We start from the raw sequence: 25,892 nt of genomic DNA, 5'->3' as shown, positions 1-25,892 counted from the left end.
GTACATGTGACAATGAATGACCCATTGAAGTCAGTATGTACTGTGTACATGTGACAATGAATGACCCATTGGAGTCAGTATGTACTGTGTATATGTGACCATGGCCCATTGACAGCAGTGCCGAGCAGAGCGGAGTGCGCGTGCGCGGGCCGGCCCGTTTGTTTACACGGCAGGCGTGCCGCGGCGGTCACGTGAGCGGGCGCTGACGTCAGCGCGGTTGTCGGGGAACTGCCGCTGCGGCCTCTCAGGTGAAGGCTGCTCTCACAGGTAGGCGCTGATGGCCGCCGCCGCCCCCTGCCTCCGCCGTGCTAATTCTCTCCCCGCGGGCAGGAGCCGAGGCGGGGCCGGCCGGCCGGCCGATCTACCTCGCTCGCTCGCAGGCGGCGGGCCGGCCGCTGTTGTCCCGTCGGGTCGTGTCCCGCCGTGAGAGTGCGAAGGCCGCGCCGAGACAGAGGCGACTTGTTGACGTCGTGGGCCGGGCCGGGTGGGCGGGCCTTGGGGCGGACGTGCTGACGTCACCGACGGTGATTGACGGCCCCGCCGACCTACCGGCCGCGGCCTCTCCCCCCGACAGTGGGCGGGGCCGCGTGATTGACGTGCGGCCGACCAATCACGCGCCGGCTGGGACACGTGGGCGGGGTCGAGTCGCAGGCTTGAGCAAAGCTGCAATGGGTGAATGCAGGAAAAGTATATCTCAAGCTATGCCCAGTTGGTAAATAAAACACTTTTTGAATAGAATACCCTGCTAAAGATGCTACAACGTTCATATTAAGTATAATATTATACATTTATTTTGTGGAAAATAATCATTAAATGAGCTGTATATCATGATTTTTCCATTTACCTGATAATTTGTTTATCTATAAATCAACTTAAGCTGACAAATGCATTTCCTGCTGTAAATTTGCTAACTTATGGCAATTATTTAAGTTGGTGGTCTAATTTGTTTTAGTTTTGCTTTTAAATTTAAAATCTTTTATGTGGTTTTACTCCAGAACAAAAAAGCACTCCACCCCTGCTAAAACTCAAGCCTGGGCAATATTTAGTGAATGGCATAGCCCTGGGGATGTCGTAGAGCAGAGCGATCTAGGAGTGTAGTTACGTAGTTCCTTGAAACATAGAAACATAGACATAGAAACATAGAAAATAGGTGCAGGAGTAGGCCATTCGGCCCTTCGAGCCTGCACCGCCATTCAATATGATCATGGCTGATCATTTAGCTCAGTAGCCTGTACCTGCCTTCTCTCCATACCCCCTGATCCCTTTAGCAAAAAGGGCCACATCTAACTCCCTCTTAAATATAGCCAATGAACTGGCCTCAACTACCTTCTGTGGCAGAGAATTCCACAGACTCACCACTCTCTGTGTGAAGAAATGTTTTCTCATCTCGGTCCTAAAAGACTTCCCCCTTATCCTTAAGCTGTGACCCCTGGTTCTGGACTCCCCCAACATCGGGAACAATCTTCCTGCATCTAGCCTCTCCAACCCCTTAAGAATTTTATATGTTTCTATAAGATCCCCCCTCAGTCTTCTAAATTCCAGTGGCATCACAGACAGATAGAGTGGTGAAGAAGGTTTTCAATGCATTGGTGCTCATCAGTCAGGGTATTGGGTACAGAGTAGGGTTGTTATGTTGTACAAGATGTTGGTGAGGCAGTTTGTGGAGTATTACGTTCAATTTTGATCCCCCTCCTATGGAAATGTACGAAAATAACTGCAGATGCTGGTACAAATCGAAGGTATTTATTCACAAAATGCTGGAGTAACTCAGCAGGTCAGGCAGCATCTCAGGAGAGAAGGAATGGGTGACGTTTCGGGTCGAGACCCTTCAGTCTGAGGGTCTTAGCTATAGGGAGAGGTTGAGCAGGCTTGGACTCCATTCCTTGGAGTGCAGGAGGATGATAGGTGATCTTATAGAGGTGTATAAAATCATGAGAGGAATAGATCGAGTAGACACACAGAGTCTCTTGCCTAGAGTAGGGGAATCAATGACCAGAGGACATAGGTTTAAGGTGAAGGAGAAAAGATTTAATAGGAATCTGAGGGGTAACCTTTTCACACAAAGGGTGGTGGGTGTATGGAACGAGCTGCCAGAGGAGGTAGTTGAGGCAGGGACTATCCCAACGTTTAAGAAACAGACAGGTACATGGATAGGACAGGTTTAGAGAGATATGGGCCAAATGCAGGCTGGTGGGACTAGTGCAGCTGGGACATGTTGGCTGGTGTGGGCAAGTTGGACTGAATGGCCTGTTTCCACACTGTATGACTTTATGAATCTATGGCTATTTATTTTGTGAAATATAAACATTAAATGACCTGTATAATTATGATTTATCATTTATCTCCTGATAATTTGTTTATCTACAAATCAAACCTAAGTTCAGAATTTTGTTAACTCCTGCAAATTTGCTAACATACGGTAATTATTTAAATTGCCAGTTTATTTTTGTTTAGTTTTGCAGTTAAGTTCATATGTACTCATAAGTAGTTTTATTCATTGTATCTCAGGAAAAAGAAGCCGTCAACCCCAGCTTACAGCCAAGCCTGAGCAATATTCAGTCCCGTACCGATATGTGCTATGACTGCTACTTGCTGCCTATGAGTGCTTGACAATCAGTGGTTTTGCTAACACCTAATTCCCCAATAACATTGCTGGGAGGTAACTAAAAGCTTCCAGTGCCTGTCACGTAACTGCTGTGTGCAGACTCTCCTGGGTCCTACTGCTCCCTCCCTCCCACAGGGCACCTCACCTTGTCGTATCTTAACCATCCCCCCTGACCTCTCCCTTTCCGATACGGAACGGTCCTCACAGCCTTCAGTCCCCTCTGTCCCCAGCTCAACGTGTCCCGGGTCCGCCATGATGTGGAGCTTTTCTTCCGTCGCCTCCGTACCTTTTTCTATGAGAAGCCGTCCTCGCCACCCAGTGGTGACCCTGTCTCCACCAGTCCCCCTCCTCTTGGACTCCCTCGAACGGCCTTCTGCCCTCCTTAGACCTCTACATTTCTAACTGCTGACGTGACATTAATTGTCTCAACCTTTCCACTCTCCTCATCTATTCTAACCTCACCCCCTACGAACGTAGCGCCCTCTGCTCACTCTGCAGCAACCCCACCATTATTATCAAACCCGCCAACAAGGGAGGTGCCGTGGTAGTCTGGCGCGCTGACCTAGGCGCCAGCTCTCGGACACCTCCTCCTACTTATCCTTGGACCATGACCCCACAGATGAGCACCGGACCATAATCTCTCAGACCATTTCTGATTTGATCACTTCTGGCTGCCTACCCTCCAGAGTCTCCATCCTTATCGTTTCCCAGCCCCACACAGCCCGGTTTTACCTTCTTCCCAAAATCTATAAACACAACTGCCCTGGCAGGTGCATTGTTTCTGCCTGCTCCTGTCCCACTGAAATGATTTACATGTACCTCGACTACATCCTATCTGCCCTGGTCCAATCTCTCCCAACCTATGTCCAAGACACCTTCATCTCTTTAATGACTTCCGCTTTCTGAGACCCCACTCCCTCATCTTCGCTATGGACATTCAGCCACTTTACACCTCCACCCCCCACCAAGAAGGTCTTAAAGCCCTCCATTTCTTTCTTGACCACAGAACCATCCAATTTCCCTCGACTAACACTCTCCTGCACCTAGTGGAGCTGGTCCTCGCCCTCAACAACTTTTCCTTTGACTCCTCCCACTTCCTCCAAATCAAAGGCGTAGCTATGGGCACTCGCATGGGCCCCAGCTATGCTTGTCTCTTTGTAGGGTACGTTGAACAATCCCTGTTCCAGGCATGAGTGCCCTGTCCCAAAACTCTATCTCCGTTACATTGACGACTGCATTGGTGCTACCTCCTGCACCCATGCAGAACTCATGGACTTCATTAACTTCACCAATTTCCATCCTGCACTTAAATTCACGGATCATCTCCGACACCTCCCTCCCCTTTCTTGATCTCACCGTCTCCATCACAGCAGATAGACTATTAACTGAAGTCTACTGCAAACCCACTGACTCCCACAACTATCTCCATTACACCTCCCCACCCTGCTCCCAATTCCTCTGTCTACTCCACATCTGTGCCCAAGATGAGGTGTTCCATACCAGGACATTCGAGATGTTCTCATTCTTTAGGGAATGGGGGTTCCCCTCTCCCATCATTGATGAGGTCCTCACACAGTTCTCTTCGGTACCCCGCAGGTCCCCCCTTGGTCCCCTTCCCCCTAGTGGCAACAGGGACAGAGACCCCTGGTCCTTTCACCCCATCAGCCGTCGCCTACAACACATAATCTTCTGACATTTTAACCACCTCCAACGGGATCCCACCACCAATCAAATCTTCCCATCTCCACCACCTTCCGCAGAGACCATTCCCTCCGCATCTCCCTGGTTTACTCATCCCTTCCCACCCAAACCACCCCCTCCCCCGGTACCTTCCCCTGCAACCACAGGAGATGCAACACCTTTCCCTAAACCTCCTCCCTCGACTCTGTCCAGGAACCCCGACAGTTCTTTCAGGTTAGGCAGAGGTTCACTTGCACCTCCTCCAACCGATTGTATCTGTTGTTCAAGATGAGGACTCTTATACATTGGCGAGACCGAACGTAGACGGGATGATTGTTTCGCTGAACACCTTCGCTCAGTCCACCAGGACCTCCCTGATCTCCCAGTTGCCAAACATTTTAATTCTCCTTCCCGTTCCCACACTGAGCTTTCTGTCCTAGGCCTCCTCCATTGTTAGAGTGAGGCTAAATGCAAATTGGAGGAACAGCATCTCGTATTTCACTTGGGCAGCTTACAACCCAGTGGTATAAATATTGATGTGTACAAAAGAACTGCAGATGCTGGTTTAAATCTAAGGTAGACACAAAATGCTGGAGTAACTCAATGGGACAGGCAGCATCTCTGTAGAGAAGGAATGGGTGATGTTTTGGGATGAGACCCTTCTTCAAACTGAATATCGAAATAATGATTTCTCTAACTTCAAGTAACCCCTGCACTCCCTCTCTCTCCATCCCTCCCCCACCCAAGTTGCACCAGGTTCCCATTCTTACCTAGCTAACAATGGCCTGTTTCCTTTATCATCATTACTTTTTTGCATATCTTTCATCCATTTGTTCTATATCTCTGTCTATGTCTCTTGCTTCCTTTTCCCCAGGCTAGTCTGAAGAAGGGTCTTGACCTGAAACGTCACGCATTCCTTTTTTCCAGAGATGCTGCATGTCCTGTTGAGTTACTCCAGCATTTTGTGTCTATCTTCCATTTAAACCAGCATCTGCAGTTCCTTCCTACACATTATGTCCTACACACACTATTACCTGCATTGGACCATTAAAGCTAAAGTTACTCAATGTCTAAGGCCAAGAAAAGCTGAATTCTGAAATGAAATGTTAAAGTCGAATTTATTTTTAAATACAAATTTCCACATAAAGTAAATATTGAAATACAGAATTACATAGTATCTGAAATTAATTATCAATTACATTGAGGATTCTGGACAACTAATCAAACATATAGCACCACATCAGAAATGTACTAAAATGCAACTTGTTGCATTAATGTACAAGAACACAATTGTTGGAGCATTTGGATATATAAAGTGCATTACAAAACTGAAAGGCACGGGTAGCTTCAAAACTGGTACATTATTTTACGTTTAAGTGCAAACCAATTCCAGATTAACCCGTAGAGTCAGGTTTTTTTTCCACCATACAGAATGTCTGTCTCAGAGTATTTTCCAAACAGTTCAAGGCAGATAAAGTGCAATGATATATCAACATTGAGATGATTGTTAGATATCATCCCAATGGCATGTAAATTATACTTGAAACATTTTTTTGACCTTTGTAGGATTGATTCAGTGCCCAGATTTTGTTTGGGCATCAGAAATAAAAACAATTTGCAATTTTGAAGGAAAGAAATAACATAATTTGAATCGAAAAGTAGTGTTCATGACATCATAAGGTTTCGGAGAGGGTAAAAATAATAAAAGAGAGATCCTTATGAAGAGAATAAAAAAGCAAGCAATGTGATTAACAATGTTTTGCTATGTTGGTGGTTGATAAGGTATCACGCACTGTTAAAATGACTAATCCATGACTGCTTTGAACTGAAGAGCAAAGAACTGCAGATGTTGGATATTGTAAACAGAACCAGGAAATGCTGGAAGCACTCAGCATCCTTGAGAATTGAAAATAGAACTAATGATATAGGTACGCGATTTTCCATCACAACTATTTCTGAGAAAGATCATTGATCCGAAACATTGACTGTTTCTTTTTTATGCATGCTCACTGATCTGCTTTTGATGTTGAAGATAGACACAAAATGCTGGAGTAACTCAGCGGGTTAGGCAGCATCTCTGGAGAGGAGGAATGGATGACGTTTCAGGTGGAAACCCTTCTACAGACTACTTCATTCTGAAGAAGGGTTTCGACTCGAAATATCATCTATTTTTTCCAAAGACGCTGCCTGACCGGCTGAGTTACTCATGCATTTTGTGTTATCTTCGGTACAAACCAGCATCTGCAGTTCCTTCCTACACATATTGCTTTTGGTATTAATTTATTTCGGGGGATTCTTAATGTTATTCAGTGTTCCTTATTTTAAATGAACTGTTAACAACGCTTAGTTACACCGATAATCAGAAGTCTAAAGTGGAATTTTAATTTCCAACACTGTTTAGCTCCAAATTTGAAAGTTCGTGTAAGTTTCATCACAGCAGCTAGGTGGGGAAAGTGATGTAAGTAAGAGAACTCATGAAAGCACCGTTTTTAGTTTGTATTATTTTAAATATTTATTTTCACAAATGCTTTCATTTATTAAGAGATTCCGCAAACGTTAATTCGTGGATGATAATGTGTATTTGAATATGTTCATTGCTTTGTAAGATCTTTCTATTATCTTTTCCTCCATTTAACGTTTCCATCACTACAAAATGTTTGCATTGTGAGGGATTCAACATAAATATGAACCTCAGAGTTCAAAGGAAAGATGTGAAGGATTTTCTTTTTATTTCATTCGTAAGATAAATGTTATTTATTACCCATTCTAATTAGTCCTGCGGAAGGCGATGGTGAGCTCCCTCTTGAACTATTGCAGTCTGTATGGTTGGGCTGTGCCACAATGCTGTTGGGCAGTGAGTTCTTAGAGTCTTACCCAATAATGCAGTAGCAATTGCAAGTCAGTAAAGTGTGTGAATTGGAGGTGGTAATGTTCTTATTTATCTCTTATCGTTGTGCAGTGATGTGGCAGAAATTGCAGGTTTGGGAGATGTTAAAGATGTACACGGTTGTTGCCAGGACCTGAGCTATCGGGTGAGGTTGAGCAGGCGAACACGCTATTCCTTGGGCTGTAGGAGAATGAGGGTTGATCTTATAGAGGTGTAGAAAATAGAGGAATAAATCGGGTGGACGTACAGAGTATCTTTCCCAGAGTTTGGGGAATCAGAACCAGAGAGCACAGGTTTAAGGTGAGAGAGGAAAGATTGAGTAGGAACCTGAGGGGTAACATCTTCACACAAAAGGTGGTAGGTGTATGCAGCGAGCTGCCGGATGAGGTAGTTGAGCCAGGTACTATCGCAACTTTTCAGAAACATTTAGACAGCTGCACGGATAGGACAGGTTTAGAGGGATATGGGCCAATCGCAGGCAGGTGGGATGCATTCTATGATACATAGAAAATGAAGGGAGACATTTTTCAAGATGGAGAATGGTGGCCCAGGTAGCAAGTTGATTTGCCTTGGAGAGTATCAAGCACCTTGTGTGACGGGTTAATAAGTTCCACTAGGCTTTTGCCATGTTCCTTGTTAAAGGTGAAACGACATTGGGGAATGAGGAGATGGGTAGCTTGGATACTGGCCTCTGACATGTTCCTCCAGTCACAGTATTTACATAGTAGTAATGGGGCCCATAGTTAATGTTAAAATGGCTATACTGTGCAGTGGTCAACATTGTTGTGGACAGTTACATCTGTGAAAAGTGATTTAGTGAGAACAAGGTCAAGTAGGTTCCTCTTTCTTGCTTTCTCACCACCTTCAGCAAGAAAGGTTCAGCATGATGTCTATCAGGACAGTCATCGTGATGCAACTGAATTCATTTGGTGTTGGCTATTTCAGTCTTTCCTGACTGAACTGACTCCACGCTTTTAGTTCTGATCAAGATACATCTTCCATGAGGCAGGGCACAACTATGGATGGGGGTGGAGGTGTTCAGGATTTGGTTGCAAGATCTAATCCTGCAAACATGACCTTAGCTGTTCAGTGGTATTGAACAAGTTCATGGGTGTGAGTGCAAAGACCTGCAGTTGCAGTATGTATTGTCAGTGCTAGCTGGTCCATCAAGTTTAATCTAATAGCTTTTTTATTTCATATAATTGAATGGTCTTATGAGCCATTTGAACAGTTGACATTCAACAACATTGCTGTAAGTCTGAAGTCACGTTGAAGTCGGACCACAACATGATGGAGTAACTCAGTCGGTCAGGTAGCATCTCTGGAGAAAAGGAAAAGACCTTTCTGAAGAAGGATCTCAACCCGAAATGTCACCAATTCCTTTTCTCCAGAGATGCTACCTGACCCGCTGAGTTACTCTAGCATTTGATGTCTATATTCAGTATAAACCAGCATCTTCAATTCCTTCCCAACGCATAGAAGTCAGTGTTATCTTCTCTAAAAGGGATTAGTGGATCAGATAGGTCTATATGTCAGTGTGTCCATTTCATAATAACCAGAACTGATTAAATTTTGTTGCCTTTCTGCCATAGTGATATTTAAATACAAATTTCTGTCCAGTATTGTAACCACATGGCCCAAATAAGATTTATATTCTGAACTGCAATATGTGTACTTTACTCAAAAACAAACATTCTATTTCACCAACCAATATTTAAAAGAAATATTTAAGAATGGCACTTTCATTCTCAATTATAAACAGCTTTAGCATTTTCTGAAATCGCAATTAACATATCTATTGTCTCATTTTTTAAACAGTTTTTGATTTCATCTACGATGGAGCTGGCAAGCAACTTTTTTCGTGTGGAGTTCCCAAATTTCACAAGTACTTTACTGCAAAGATTAAACCAACAGCGTCAAGAAGGACAGCTATGTGACATTACTATTCAAGTTCAGGGCCATTTATTCAGGGCCCACAGGGCTGTGTTAGCAGCTAGTTCACCTTATTTTTGCGATCAGGTACTACTGAAGAATAGTAATCGGATTCTCCTGCCTGATGTGATGAACCCAAAGGCTTTTGAGAATGTTTTGTTGTCTTGCTACACGGGAAAGCTCGTACTGCCAGCCACCGAAATTGTCAGCTACCTAACAGTGGCAAGCTTTCTTCAAATGTGGCACGTGGTGGATAAGTGCACAGAACTCTTAAAGATCTGCCCCGCTGTCTCTTACCAAAAGGCAAATCATTCCACTGACCATCAGTCACCCAGCAGCAGCAATTTCAATGGTTTGGGGGAGCATTCAGAACTCGGAGTTCTCAGACCGCCCGAACTCAGTAAAGGTCTGACCGAAGATTCGAAGGCTGAGGCGAATGGCGAAGAGAGCCCCAAAGAGGATAACGTGTCACCGCCTCAATCAGTAGATCATGACAACCTTCCCAGCAATTCATCTGGGGAGCAGGATCATTTAAGCGCAGAGATGAACAGCCAGGATGGCGAGGAAGGAGCCAGTGACAGTGCGGAGTACACATTTGCCAGGCCGCTCTATAGTCAGCCCAGTATAATGCCTCACAAACGTTGGGTGTACGTGAAACAGGAAAGGTCTGAGCAGGATTACGGTGATGGGGTGATGCTCCCCGCAGTGGAAGATCATCAGGTCTCCGAGTCAGAAAACAACACTCCGGCCGAGCCAGTAATACAATCGTCAAGTATTGACGACAGCTTTAATATTGTTGCTGCCAAAAATCCCGAGGTGTTTGAGGAAGGGCCTGAGAATCGTTCCTATGACGAACAGGTTGACTTCTACGGCTCCTCACTTGATGAATTCTCAGCCGACCGGGGAGATGGAAACGTCAGTACACATCGCCAGGATCCGCTAATGGCAGCTGAAATGCAGGTGAATCGACTGCCCGGTTACGGCGCGGATGGTGAACCTGGGACACCAGTCAATGAAAATACCTCCCACTCTGGCTTCACCGCTGTTGTTTACAAACTTTACCCCTGTCAGTGTGGCAAAAACTTCACTCACAAGAGTCAGCGAGATCGGCATATGAGCATGCATCTTGGTCTTCGACCTTACGGCTGTGGTGTTTGTGGTAAGAAATTTAAAATGAAGCATCATCTTGTTGGCCATATGAAGATCCACACTGGCATTAAACCATACGAGTGCCACATCTGCAGTAAGAAATTCATGTGGCGAGACAGTTTCCATCGGCATGTGACATCCTGCACAAAACTCTATCAGGTCCCTGATGTCCGCTGACCAAACCTTTGGGCCGAGTGGCCCGTTTAAATTATATATGGTACTTAATATAGTGAAGATGTTGTAAGTGCTTTCGACTCATTCAGAGGTGGCCTCAGTCACAGTAGAAAATCAGTGGTGACAGCCTGGGGTTTGGGAGAAAAATATTGGTGCCATGATGAAATTTATTAACCAAAACCATGTTACACTTTAAATCTTGCACAACTATGTGACTGCTAGTCATCTGAAATGAAAAAGATGAGCCTTACGCACATGTTAAAGTAAGTGGAAAAAAGTTAAAGCAAAGCTAAAAATAAATGTTGATCTGTATTTTGCTAATGCCGTTGTTAGCCCCGTTTGCACACGTATATTTTACGTTGGGAGTATTGTGCGTAGCAATGCTATCGACTCTCAACTCAATATCTTGCCTCTGAGTCCGTAGGTTTGTGGGTTCAAGTCCAAAGCAAGTGGCTTGAGGATAGGCTGACACTTATGGGTATCGCTTGAAGAAAATACACTCTTGGAATGCCATCTTTCAGATGAGACATTAACCCAAGGCTGCGACTGCCCATCAGGTATATGGTAAAGATCCAGTGGCACTGCTTCAAAGAACAGGGGAGGGAGCCTGATAGACAGGCTAATATTTATCCTCAATCAACATCACTTGCAGAAAATAAAACGATCACATCATTATTCCAATGCTTGCAGTGCATAAACTAGTTGTTGAGTATCCTACATTGCAACAGTGTTTATACTTCAAAAAATACTACTTTAGCTGTAAAGCACTTCAGAATGTCCTGAGGTCATTAAACAGACTCTATCAATCGCTCTGGTAGTTTCCCTTCATTTTTTCTGTCTTTCACAAAGGCAGTTCTATGTAATGAGGAGGATTGAGAGATCGGAGTTTCAATTTACATTTTTAATCATTTGTACAAAACCAGAAGTTGGAACAGTCTATAATCATATTCAATCCCTAGCCTGAAAATACCATGTTAATGGATATTCTGTATTCTGAGGCCTAATTCTCGCAGGAAAATTATATTTGTACCTTAAAGATTAGCAACCGAGTAGTCTATGTTCAAATGGGCCCAGTGTAGTTTGTGAACAATCGGTGCAAGTCATTCTGCTAAAGACATGTAGATTAAAATAATCTTTCAAGCTCCCGAGCTCCTTCAATCAGACCTTTTTATGTAGGATGTTGGTTAATGAATAACTTAAGAAATCTTTCATTGGAATATTTGATATATGATAGCTTAGTTTCGTTTGGTTTGTTATGGTCACATGTGCCAAGGTACAGTGAAAAGCTTTTGTTAGCGTGCTATCCAGTCAAAGAAAAGGCTATACATGATTACAATCAAGCCGTCCACAGTGCACAGATAAAAGATAAAGGGTACAACATTTTGTGTTGGATAAAGTCCGATAAAAGATAGTTCAAAGGTCTCCAATGACGTAGGTGGGAGGTCAGGACCGCAGTGCAATGCATACTAAAAAATTGTCCCTGTTGATAGTGACTTTAAATAATCACGTTTGAGGCAGGATGAGAGTAATATAATAGACTTTTTTCTCAAAAGGTATTACTTACATACTTTGTGTATGTATATATATATTTAAAGTATTGTGTCTTAGACATGCTAAATGTTGAGCAAGTGACAGCTGATGAGTAAATTACTAGTTTGTCTTACTGTTGTAAGTTTCCATTTGATAAGACCTTTTTCACAACAAACCTATGAAACAGTGAAATTATAGAAGACCACCTTTGAAGTAGGAAAGGGAGGGGAAGAAACTAAAAAGATTGAAACAGCTCAAAAAGTGAAATGCAGAATTATATATTGGCTTCATCAATAAATCGTTGATGGTTTGAAAATGGCGTAGTGTAAATCAGTTCAAGTTAATTCCCATCTTGGAAGATTCCGGTCCTCTCCCATTGTAAGCGAAGGATTGAATACTACACTTCTATCCAATTTTCTAGACACAAGAAACAGCAGATGCTGGAATCTTGCGTAAAACACAAAGTGCCAGGTATGAAGAAGGGTCCCCACCAAAAATGTTGCCTATCCATGTCCTCCAGAGATGCTGCCTGACCTGCAGAGTTACTCCAGCATTTTGTATTCTATTCAACTTTCCTGTTTTGTATTTGGCAGCTTTCAAAAAAGAGACTAAAAGAGCTTGAGAATTATAGGCTACAACATTTTGTAAAAAACGACAGTTGATTTGATGATTTGACAGAACTAATATTTTAATCAAAATACAATTCAACTCTAAAGTGATTTGATAAATGCAACTTGGAATACCTAAAAATTACTTCTTTTTTTTAAAACCCAGTCCATTTAGCATGAATTCCAAACAGCTATAATGTTTGCAAGTGGTGTCTCTAAAAATGTTGTTACTTGTTCATTGAATTTACATCTTTCATTGTGAAGTCTCTGCGACTGGTTTATCTGAAAATGATGCCCCATTTCGAGGAATTTTAAATTATTTGACAATGCATAGAAGGTCAGAAGTATCTCAGGATACCACTGATAGTGCAAAGCTGTTTTTTTAATAAGAATAATCCTTCAACATCCTAAGCCTTTTAATGCGATTAGAATGATAAAGTCCCTTCGGCCCAACTTGTCAATGCCGACCAAGATGCCCCATCTAAGCTAGTACCATTTGCCTGTGTTTGGCCCATATCCCTCTAAACCTTTCTTATCTATGTACCTGTCCAAATGTCTTTCAAACACTATTATAGTAACTGCCTCAACCACCTCCTCCTCTTGCAGCTCGTTCCATATACACACCACCCTCTGAATGAAAAGCTGCCCCTCAGGCTCCTATTAAATCTTGCCCTCTCACCGTATTCTTGTTCTTGATTTCCCGTACCCTTGGTAAAAGACTGAGTTCACCCTATCTATTCCCCTCATGATTTTCTACGTCTCCATAGGTCACCCCTTGGCCACATGCTCTCCAAGGAAGAAAATTCCTACCTTGCCCAACCTTTTTCCATAGCTCAGGCCCTCATGTCCCGGTAAAATCCTCGTAAGGGTAGTTACTTTTCAGATGCACCACTGGAAATTAAACGTATAGGAAAATAACTGCAGATGCTGATTCAAATTGAAGGTAGACGCAAAATGCTGGAGTAACTCAGCGGGTCAGGCAGCATCTCAGGAGAGAAGGAATGGGTGACGTTTCGGGCCGAGACCCTTCTTCAGACTTCTTCTGAAGAAGAGTCTCGACCTGAAACGTCACCCATTCCTTTTCTCCTGAGATGCTGCCTGACCCGCTGAGTTACTCCATCTTTTTGTGTGTACTGGACATTAAACTGCCATTCTGGATATGCCCACCATATAAAGTATTCAGTCTCTATATCCGTTGATTTTAATGCAAAAGAAGCATGGGGTAATTTCTCAAAGGATTACAATGCCAGATTCAAATCGGGATTTTTGGTGAACAGCCAATGAAGAGAAAACAATGTACAGGACAACAGCAGAGGGGTGGGACTGGATCGCTGTACAAAGAGACATCACACCATCAGTGCACTATCTGATTCAAATTGAAAGTGTACTCCAGTAGTGTTTTTAAAAGTCCCATGCACCTACAGAGTATTGATACCTTTCAGCTCTCCGATTTCTGTTAATTAAATACATAGGCACCAGATAAGGGATTACTGATCTGACTCTGAAGAAGGGTCTCGACCTGAAACGCCACCCATTTCTTCTCTCCAAAGATGCTGTCTGTCCCGCTGAGTTACTCCAGCATTTTGTGTCTACCTACCGATCTGCCTCTGTCATTCTTATAATTTCCAGTGCTATCGGGATTGATCAATATAAGAGCATATTAAAATTTGAAGTGATTGGTGGGGGCAGGATGGAAGGAGTGGTGAGTTGTCTGTGCTTTGGAAATGGTGAAGGGACTGCCTTTGCAGCTTCCATTGTCCTTTCCTCGTTAATTTAGTTCCGTTTAGAGATACAGCATGGAAACGGGCCCTTCGGCCGACTGAGTCCATTAAAGCCTTCACACATCCCCGATTAGCAAATTGTTCAGAAATAGTACAGTTTGCTAATCGTAGATATGCCTGGGTATGGCAATACTTTACTGTGTTATCTGACTTTCTCATCCACTCCCAACACCCTTGGGGCAATTTTACAGAGACCAATTAACCTCCAAACCTGCATTAATCTAGAATAAAAAGATGTACACCATAATTAGCTGTAGGCCTGCCATTTGTGCTTATTAATTCCCTCACTGCTGTCGTCCATTGTAAGAATCTAACAAAGAAGGCAACCCAGAGAAAAATATTCCCAAGAAAGACAATAATACCCTTGCACTATTTAATAAAAAAACAATCACAAAGCTAATTACAGAGCAAAAAACGACTGCTTGTTTGGAAAATACTGTTAATTTAGATATTTTAGTTCATTTATGAATCATAAATTATTCTAACAGTGTTTGAAAAAGTGACTGTTTAAAAAGTATATGCAGTCCTTAAAACTATATTGGTTATATGGAGTCAGTGTGTGGAGTTATCAATGTTTAAAATATTGAAACTGAATCCCTTAACCTTTATTATGCGTTTCCAGTGGACCACATAAGACCCATTTTCGCGCTTATTCATTGTTCAGTATGACTTTACAGCAGACTGTCTTTACACAGAATTAGTGGAGTATGTAGACATAACGTTGGGTGCATTTTGCGTTGCTTAGCCTGGGATCTCCGTATTTTCCATTTTTGAATACTCTCTCCAGACGCCTGTATTTTTTCCGCTCAGTCCGCCTAGATCTGCATGATCTCCCGGTTGCAAAACACTTTAACTCCCCCTCCCATTCCCAAGCTGACCTTTCTGTCCTGGGCCTCCTCCACTGTCGGAGTGAGGCCCAATGCAAATTGGACGAACAGCACCTCATATTTCGCTTGGGCAGCTCACATACGGTGTAAGTATTGGCTTCTCTAACTTCAAGTAACCCATGCTTTCCCTCTCAAACTATCCCCCCCCCCATCCTAGTTCTCCGACTAGTTTTACTGTCCTCTTGATTAAATTTTACTCTGTGTGCCCCATTGTAACCTTCCCCTAACTAACAATTATTTATTCTACATTTTCCTTGATCTTTGATCTCTTGTTTTCACACCTTACCCTTCCACATCTCTGGTTTCCCTCTCCTGACTCTCAGTCTGAAGAAGAGTCTTGACCCGAAACGTCACCCATTCCTTCTATCCAGAGATGTTGCCTGTCCCGCTGAGTTACTTCAGCATTTTGTGTCCATCTTTGGAATCATGAGAGTTATACAACCCAGAAACAAAACTCTCAGTACACCACATCTATACTAATAATCAAGTACCATCTATATTAATAGAAGATAAACACAAAATGTTGGAGTAACTCAGCAGGACAGGCAGCATCTCTGGAGAGAAGGAATGGGTGACGATTCGGGTTGAGACCATTCTTTATACTAATTCTATTTATCAACACGCTCCAAAGCCTTCTATGACTCGGTGATACACGTACCTGGAGGCAACAAGAGAGCAGGATTTTGGAAGTTACATATCTGTAACACCCAATATAATCTTCTTGAGCTATTAAATCGTTTCTGTTTTGTGCCATTATGTGTAACTGGACTGTGAGTTTTGAAGTTAACACATTGTGGTGCATGGCAAATGTTTGTCAAAAGCTAATTTTGTCCTGTTTAATAGAAAGTCTTCATTAGATTTCTACTCTGTACACTTCAGCTGGGTTGTTCATGTTTTTCATTGCAGTTCCTTCTTTCACATCCACCTACATTTTCCCTATTCACAACCCTTGTCTATTGCTTTCGCTGCTCACTGTACTAGTATTGCAATTATGTCGAGTGCACAAAGAGCATATTAATGGAGCAATATCTGAGAGTAAAGACTAAAAAAATAGTAGTGGGTGAAACTATTTTGTAAGTTCTGTAAGTGACGTGGAGTTGTAATTCAAATTAAACGTTCAGTCTGAAGAAGGGTCTCGACCTGAAACGTCACCCATTCCTCCTCTCCTGAGATGCTGCCTGACCCGCTGAGTTACTCCAGCATTTTGTGTCTATCTAAACTTTAACAAACTTTCGCATAAGTATTTTAACTGGTCCCATTTCCCATGATTAACCATTTTCATCTTTATTTGAAATAATTAATATAAAACTAAACACATTAAAAGTGGTAAGTAAATTGGCACTGATTATTTTATAATTCAATTACAGCATTTATCAGATTTTCAAATCCAATAGTTTATATATCATAGATTAATATAAATTGATGTTAGACTTTATATATTATATATAAATCAGTCTTTAGGATTAAAACTAACTGGACACTGACAGATAAATTTATTTATATTGGAGAGGAGTATAAAACAAGCTTTGAAGAATTTAACCAGTAGATTGCAGTAGTCATTGCAATAATTAACATACCCATCTTGGATAGATATCCATATACTACTTCTGTTTCGGAAACGTGACCTTTTCTGTGATCAATATTCAATATAGGTCTATACAGAGCGTTTCCAGCAGATATCATGTTTAAGGCTACTCTACAATTGTGTGTTAAAATTGTGACGCTACCAAATATCAGATGTACAAGTTTAAAGTGCTCAGTTTTGTGAAATGGTATTTGCTCTAGGCTTTTTTGATGCCAAGTAGAATTCTAACGAATTCAGGAAGATTCTCTCTTTGCACATAACCATGTTTGTTAGGTTTCCTCTTATGTTAAAATATTTATATTTATGTGTCGTCACAGCTACTTTAAATGCTGTTCAGTTCAGATATCTACAAACAGTACCATGCACATTTCTGATGCTGGGGTTTGAGAATGGTTAAGGAATAAATTATGATGCCTGATTAAGAAACATGCGCAGAATATGTGCTGTTATATGTTGTAGCCTGGGCACTGTGCTCTGCGTGAAGCTATATCACAAACGGTAGAAATAAGATGTATGAATGGAATCAGGCCAATTGACCCATCGATTGACTTCATTTTCAGCCATGATTGACCGCCATTCAATCATTGGCTGAAAATGGAATATAGGATGACAGATTAGGGTCATGGTTATCTTTGCTCCTTTTTGATCGAGTTCTTAGTTCTTTGGCTGTTACAAAATACAAATACAGATAGGCTCAACTTGAATGAAATCATAATTATTTTTGGGCTGGCTTTAGAGGTCAGGAAACAAGGATGGAATGTATATTTTATCAATAGGATGAACCAGGAGAGAAGATGTTTTTGCTTTCTGCAATGTCCTTTCAGTAATGCCGATAAAGTAGGCCTTCAGATTGGTTTTCCCCGGGCTCATTTTCTTATAACTATAAGCCAATAACGATGCTACTGAAGAGGTGCACAATAAGAAGCAAGTAAGAATTTCATTGTTCCGTTTCGGGACATATGACAATAAAACACTCTTGACTTGACCCTTGACATGAAAGGGTCTGGGAAGTATTGTAACCCCTTTCAGCTTTAAACTCTCCATTGAGTCAAGTAGCACAAACTCATCAGTTAATGAACTTCTTTCTTTAGGAAACAAAACTCCCAAATATGTTTAAGAGTTTCCAATTATATAATTTTAAGTTAATTGTGCAAAATGTAAATAAGATGTATTTAGGAGGTTTTGACACAGGAATGTCTTATTGGTTGATTTTTGTTTTGTAACTCGCGGAACTGAGATTGCAATTTTTATTCAAATTGCACAGCTCATGGGTTCCAACGTGTGTCAGAAAAGGTTCAAAAAGACATATCAAATTGATACTATATGTATTATTTCAAAAAATCTATTGGGTCCACCTGATTTTCTGTGTTACTTTAACCGATGTTGGTCAGGCTGTTCAATTTAAACAATCACCATCTTTCTGAACAATTGTTATCAAAGTTGTTAACTAACTGTTAAATCACAAGTGTTCATGTTTTGTCCAATGTTATTTTTTTTAAAGTGCTTTCAACATGAATTTACACTGAAACTAATCATAGTTATGTCAGAAATTATGTGAGTTTCTTTTCTCTTTGAAACATTTTTTCCCATTTTAATAAATATACAGTATTTGGCTTGCTACTTGCAGTTGCCTATGCTGTGAAAATCACTTTCTTCTCATAGAAGAAAATTGTGACTGTATGAGTACATAATCGTAAAATAAATGTCAGTTGGCTCAACTTATTTGATTGCTGCTTTATTCCGTTTTGCACAAATCAATTGGCCATCTTAGTCAAAAGTAATCTCTTTTATAAGCTATACTGACAGTGATAGAAAAAGCAAATGTTAAATTACCATTGTTATTTATTTGTATAAAATGGCTGAATCTAGTCTACGCATTTACTGTACAAAATCATGGCAGCAAACCATCCTAAAAGTTAAATTCCAAATTATATACTTGTTTGGACTATTAATTTTACATGAAACAAGTTGCCCATTGATGGGCTAGATGTTCTAATCCAGTATCCAAGATATGTGGTATGAAATAAAGTAAATCTTGATTACTGTTAACCAACTGAAGTGATGCATAACCATTTCTGTTCAACAGGGATCTTCAGCACTAAGGCAAATTCAGAACATAAACTATTACACATAATGTAAAGTTTACAAATACAACTTTTTCGCACAGAGGGTGGTGGGTATAGGGAACGAGCTTCCAGAGAAGGTGGTTGACACAGGTACTATAACAACATTTAAAAGACATTTTGACAGTCAGAAGGACAAGAAAAGGTTTAGGGGGATCTGGGCCAAACCCAGCCAGATGGGGCATCTTGTTCAGCATGGATACGTTAGGCCAAAGGGCTGTTACTGTGATGCATGATTCTAAATAGGTATCCTGTGTTCCAAGTCAGTTTGTCTGGGCTAATGTGATGAAGTTTTGACGAATTTCATCAGGCAACAGACTTCTTGTTTGTGAAGCATAAGTAAATGGAGTATGGGCAGCTGGTAGTCCTGCTTTCCCACAATGCCAGACACCCGGGTTCAATACTGACTATGGGTGACCCATGTGTGAAGTTTGCACATTCTCCCTGGTTTCCTCCCAAATCCCAAAGACTAGCGGGTTTTTAGGTTAATTGATCCTCTGTAAATTGCCCCGAATGTGTAGGGAGTGGATGAGAAAGTAGTATAACACAGAACTAGTGTGAATGGGTGATTGATGGTCAGCATGGACATGGTGTGCATGAGCTTGTTTCTATGCTGTATCTCTAAACTAAAATGTGACTCATGTTAAGTTTTTAATAAATTGTTTTGCATTGCCTTCTAATCTATACTGCAAGACAGCACAGTGGAGCAGCGGTAGAGACCTAGTTCGATCCTGACAATGGGTGCTGTCTGTACGGAGTTTATACGTTCTCCCTGTGACCGCGTGGGTTTTCCCCATGTGCTTCGGTTTCCTCCCACATTCCAAAGATGTACATGTTTGTAGGTTAATTGGCCTCTATTATTGTAAATTGTCCCCAGTGTGTAAGGTAGTGCTAGGGCGATTGCAGGTTAGCACGAACTTGGTGAGCCGAAGGGCCTGTTTCCACTCTGTATCTCTAAAGTCGAAAGCATATGTGCGACTTCCATGACTCATACGTGACTCTGTTGACCCGTGATTGCCCCAGACAGTCTGAAGATATAGCTTAGTACTGGCACTGTTTAGAATCTAATTTCTTGAATTGCTTACCACTATGAAGGCCAGCATTTATTGTCCATAACTGGTTGCCCTTGAAGCTGGTACGAGAGTCTTAAACCACTTTACGAGTTCTGCAACACCCTCTCTCACTGCTCTCCCTCACTCTCCCTCTCCGACCATGTTTTAACCCGGACACACTACCTCAGCACTTGACTGTGCCTCCCTCTTGTACCTTGTGGCTTCCAACTACCTCCCAGTTTGCACCCAACCCGGAATCTGAAGAAGGGTCCTGACCTCAAACGCCATCCATCCTTTTTCTCCAGAGATGCTGCCTGACCTGCTGAGTTACTCCAGCACTTTATGTCTATCTTTGGTATAAATCAGCATCTGCGGTTTTGTTTCTGCAAATAAGAATTGTTATGTTGAAGAATAAAACAGTGCCAACACAAAAACACATTCTGCTTATTCTCCACAAAATTATTAGTGTCATATCCACTCTTTTTTGTGTCACATTTGGCTGTGGGTACAAAAGAATTTCACACATAAAATAGCGTTTTGATACAAGGAATTGCAAATGCTGTTATCCTTAAAGCACAGAGTCAGGCAGCATCTGTGGAGTAAATGGATAGGCAATATTTTGGATCAGGACCCTGCTTCAAACTGAAGGAAATTAGCTTTTTAACTTAGGCCCCCTCGGTCATGGCTGACCATGGGTGATGCATCCTAGTTGGCTGCTTGCTCCACACCTCGGCTAGAGCAGCGTCGCTTGTGGCTAAAGAGACCAATGCGGGAGTGACAGTCTCTGTGGCAAAGGTCACAGTTGTGTGTGGTCTCTGGTCTGTTGAAGTTGCTGCGCTCCTTTCTGCCTGCCCGCTTGTCTGCCGCTGCATTCATCAGTTTCTTCCCCTGTTTTGAGATGTTGGTTCAGGGTACCTCTCCACCTCATACGGTCAACTGCAAGGCTCTCCCAGGACTCAACCCTCTTGCAGACATCCTTGTAACGTAGTTGGGGGCGGCCGATGGTTCTCCTCCCAGATGTCAGCTCTCCATAGAGGATGTCTTTTGGAATACGGCCATCCTCCATGCGGTGGACATGGCCCAGCCACTGCAGCCTGCGCTGCCTGAATAGAGTGTACATACACGGAAGGCCAGCGCCAGACAGAATCTCCGCGTTGAACACTCTGTCTTGTCAGGATATCATGTTAATATATAATATAGGGTACAGGGATACTGTATGTTTTTACATTTGAAGACTTTGCTTGTAGATCAATGGAGTCTCTAACTACTATTTGCACCATCTTAGATATGAAGCAATTGCACAGAACAAGTGGTTATTAAATCAATTTGGAAAGAGTACAGAGGAGGTTTACCAAAATTATGCCTGGATTAGGGGGGTATTAGCTACAGGGAGAGGTTGCACAGAAAAATATATAGACTCAAGCAACTGTAGATGCTGGTTTACAAAAAAAAGACACAAAGTGCTGAAGTAACTCAGTGGGCCAGGTAGCAAATCTGGGGAGCAGGAAATCAGGTGACATTTCGGGTCAAGACACTTCTACACTGATTATTTTCTCTGGAATGCCAGATGCTAAAGGGAGACCTGATAGAAATATATAAAATCATGAGAAGCATAGATTTGGTAGACAGTCAGATCCTTTTTCCCAGGATGGGAATACCAAGTATTACAGAGTCTATATTTAAGGTGAGAGGAGCAAATTTTAAAGGAGACTAGACCAAGTGGGCCCAAACGTCTCCTGCATTGGTGCAACACCCTCTCCTTCTCCCCTCCCCTGTTCCAAACTAGTGCTTAAAGAAGTTGTGAACCAATGGCTTTTTCATAGTTGAAAGTAAGATCATTTAAGTCTGGTGAACCTTTATTTGTCACGTAGAAAAACCATGAAAGCTGCTGTATTCTCCAGCTATTTCACTCCTGCCATCAGGAAGAAGGTAGGTAGGTCAGATAATGGCCAGGTTGAGCAACAGTTTCTTCAATTATCAAGCTATTGGACGCTGCAGAATGACACCGGGTGGCGCAGCGGTAGAGTTGTTGCCTTACAGCGCTTACAGTGCCAGAGACCAGGGTTCGATCCTGGCTATGGGTGCTGTCTGCATGGAGTTTGTACGTTCTCCCCGTGACCGCGTGGGTTTCCTCCAAGATCTCCGGTTTCCTCCCACACTCCAAAGACGTACAGGTTTGTAGGTTAATTGGCTTGGTATGATTGTAAATTGTCCCTTGTGTGTGTAGTACAGTGTTAATGTACGGGGATCGCTGGTCGGCACGGACCCAGAGAGTCGAAGGGTCTGTTGCCGCGCTGTATCTCTAAACTAAAGGTATTAGTGCAGAGCAGTTTGCGTTCAGATGCTACATCAGGACACAAGTGATCACCAAGCATTCATTTGATAACCCATTTGAGGACCGGAACAGTGAAGGGTAACAATAAGATAAGTTAAACCATTTAATAATTTAATTAGTTTTTTAAAAATGTAATCCGCATTTAAAGTTTTTATGATGATTTGATGCTGTAGAATCTGTATGGGTAGAACTGCGAAGTAGCCAAGGGGAGAGAACACTTGTTCGGTTTGTATATAGACCACCAATCAGCAGTAGGGAGGTTGGGGATAGCATCAAGCGGGAAATTAGGGATGCGTGGAGCAAAGGTACAGCCGTTATCATGGGTGAATTTAATCTACATATAGATTGGGCCAACCAAATTTGTAACAGTGCTGTGGAGGAGGATTTCCTGGAATGTATACAGGATGGGGTTTTAAACCAATATGTAGAGGAACCGACTAGAGGGCAGACCATCCTAGGCTGGGTATTGTGTAATGAGGAAGGATTAGTTAGCGATCTTGTTGTGCAAGGCCCCTTGGGCAACAGTGACCACAATATGGTGGAATTCTGCATTAGGATGGAGAGTGACACGGTTAATTCAGAGACGAGGGTCCTGAACTTAAAGAAAGGAGACTTTAAAGGTATGAGACGGAAATTGGCTAGGATAGACTGGCAAATTATACTTAAAGGGTTGACGGTGGAGATGCAAATGGCAAAGATTTAAAGACCACATGGGTGAACTCCAGAAATTGTTCTTCCCTGTCTGGCGAAAAAACAAAACGGGGAAGGTGGCTGAACCGTGGCTGACGAGGGAAATCAAGGATAGTGTTAAATCCAAGGAAAAGGCATATAAATTGGCCTGAGGAAGCGGCAAACCAGAGGACTGGTAGAAATTTAGAACTCAACAGAGGAGGACAAAGGGGTTAATTAAGAGGGAGAAAAAAGAGCATGAAAGAAAGCTTGTGGGGAATATAAAAACTGGCTGTAAAAGTTTATTTAGTTATGTAAAGAGGAAAAGATTAGTGAAGACGAATGTAGGTCCCTTACAGTCAGACAGGTGAATTTATAATGGGAAACAAAGAAATGGCAGAACAGTTAAACGAGTACTTTGGTTCTATGGAAGACACAAACAATCTCCCGGAAATACCAGGGGACTGAGGATCTAGCGGGAGGAACTGAAGGGAATCCACATTAGTCAGAAAATGGGGTTAGGTAAACTGCTGGGACTGAAGGGAGATAAATCCCCAGGGCCTGATGGTCTGCATCCCAGAGTACTCGAGGAGACGGCCCTAGAAATCATGGATGCATTGATGATCATTTTCCAATGTTCTCTCGACTCTGGATCAGTTCCTGTGGACTGGAGGGTACCCAGTGTAACTCCACTTTTTAAGAAAGGAGGGAGAGAGAAAATGGGGAGTTATAGACTAGCTAGCCTTACATCGGCAGTGGGGAAGATGCCGGAGTCGATTATTAAAGATGTTATAGCAGCGCATTTGGAAAGCAGTGACGGGATAGGTCAAAGTCAGCATGGATTTATGAAGGGGAAATCTTTTGGAATTATTTCATCTTTTTTAAAATCTTTTTTTAATCTTTTGGAATTTTTGGAGGATGTAACAAGTAGAATGGATAAGGGAGATCCAGTGAATGTGGTGTATCTCTGGACTTTCAAAACGCCTTTGACAATGTCCCACAACAGATTAATGTGCAAAATTAGAGCACATGGTACTGGGGGTAGGGTATTGACATGGATAGAGAACTAGTCGGCAGACATGAAGCAAAGAGCAGGAATTAACGGGTCCTTTTCAGAATGGCAGGCAGTGACTAGTGGGGTGCCGCAAGGCTCGGTGCTGGGACCCTAGTTTACAATATATATTAATGATTTAGACGAGGGAATTAAATGTAACCTCTCTAAGTTTGCGGATGACACAAAGCTGGGTGGCAGTGTGAGCTGCGAGGAGGATGCTATGAGGCTGCAGGGTGACTTGGATAGGTTGGGTGAGTGATAAATGTGAGATTATCCACCTTGGTGGCAAGAACAGGAAGGCAGATTATTTTCTGACTGGTGTCAGATTAGGAGAAGGGGAGATGCAACGAGACCTGGGTGTCCCTGTACATCAGTCACTAAAAGTAAGCATGCAGGTACAGCAGGCAATGAAGGAAGCTAATGGCATGTTGGCCTTCATTGCGAGAGGATTTGAGTTTAGGAGCAAGGAGGTCCTACTGCAGTTGTACAGGGCCCTGGTGAGACCGCACCTGGAGTATTGTGTGCAAGTTTGGTCTCCTAATTTGAGGAAGGACATTATTGCTATTGAGGGAGAGCAGCGTAGGTTCACCAGGTTAATTCCCAGGATGGCGGGACTGACATATGAAAGAATGGATTGACTGGGCTTGTATTCGCTGGAATTTAGAAGGATGAGAGGAATCTTATAGAAACATATAAAATTATTAGAGGATTGGACAGAGTAGATGCAGGAAAAATGTTCCCGATGTTGGGGGAGTCCAGAACCAGGGGTCACAGTTTAAGAATAAGGGGTACGCCATTTAGGACTGAGATGAGGAAAAACGTTTTCTCCCAGAGTTGTAAATCTGTGGAATTCTTTGCTGCAGAAGGCAGTGGAGGCCAATTCACTGGATGTTTTCAAGAGAAAGATTTAGTTCTTCGGGCTAAGGGAATCAAGGGATCTGGGGAAAAAGCAGGAACGGGGTACTGATTTTGGATGATCAGCAATGATCATATTGAATGGAGGTGCTGGCTCGAAGGGCTGAATGGCCTACTCCTGCACCTATTTTCTATGGGTTTTTTTTGTATGTCTATGTTTCAAGAAAATAGTAAACTCGTTTTAATGGATTTTGGTTATAGCGGACTGAATCTCTTGAAGACAGAAGGTAGACACAAAATGCTGGAGTAACTCAGCAGGTCAGCAGCATCTCTGGAGAAAAGGAATAGATGACACTTCGGTTTGAGACCCTTAGTGAATGAAAGAAGGGTCTCTACCAGAAATGCCGCAAATTCCTTCTCTCCAGAGATGCTGCCTGATCCGCTGAGTTACTCCAGCTTTTTGTGTTTATCTTCGATGTAAAGGCAGCCTCTGCAGTTCCTTCCAACACTCCTGTAGACTGAGATCGTTGTTTCACGGAATGACCACTAGGTGGATGGAGCGATTAGTGTTTTAGAACCATTTTATAGCTTTGTTTCATTTAGAGATACACTGAGTCCTTGCCAACTTGTGATCGCTCATACACTAGTTCTATCCCACACACTAGCGACACGGTGTGTAGGATAGATCTACTGCAGTGGTTCCATCCTTCCTCCCACACCAGCTCCACCCCACCCCACACAAGGGACAACTCACGGTGTGTAGGATACTGTAACCCGCAGGAAACCCACACAACCCACAGAGGCCAACTAAGCTACAAATCCGCAACGTGGGAGGAAAGCCGAGGACCCGGAAGAAACCCAACGGGCCACAGGGAGCACCCGAGGCCAGGATCGAACCCGGGTCTCTGGCGCCGCGAGGCAGTGGCTCCACCAGTGACTCACAAAACCCACAGAAGCCAAATAAACCCTAAACCTGCACGTCTCTG

General features: G+C 42.6%; 1 protein-coding gene across 2 annotated transcripts; it reads left to right on the top strand.

Moving 5' to 3' along the window:
- The first annotated feature begins 220 nt into the window (after positions 1–220).
- zbtb43 (zinc finger and BTB domain containing 43) lies at positions 221–13,558 on the top strand. Of its 2 annotated transcripts, none has more exons than XM_078425840.1 (2): positions 221–267; positions 8,991–13,558. In XM_078425840.1, the coding sequence occupies exon 2, from the start codon at positions 9,009–9,011 to the stop codon at positions 10,428–10,430; it is 1,422 nt and encodes a 473-aa protein (XP_078281966.1). In that variant the 5' UTR covers positions 221–267; positions 8,991–9,008; the 3' UTR covers positions 10,431–13,558. The 2 variants fall into 2 exon arrangements, with proteins under 2 accessions (XP_078281966.1, XP_078281967.1); XM_078425841.1 differs by lacking the exon at positions 221–267 and adding an exon at positions 6,157–6,213.
- The last annotated feature ends 12,334 nt before the right edge of the window (positions 13,559–25,892 follow it).

This window comes from Rhinoraja longicauda, chromosome 31 (assembly GCF_053455715.1).
Source record: "Rhinoraja longicauda isolate Sanriku21f chromosome 31, sRhiLon1.1, whole genome shotgun sequence".
Classification (NCBI taxonomy): Eukaryota; Metazoa; Chordata; class Chondrichthyes; order Rajiformes; family Arhynchobatidae; genus Rhinoraja; species Rhinoraja longicauda.
This window is presented reverse-complemented; position numbering and strand designations above follow the sequence as displayed.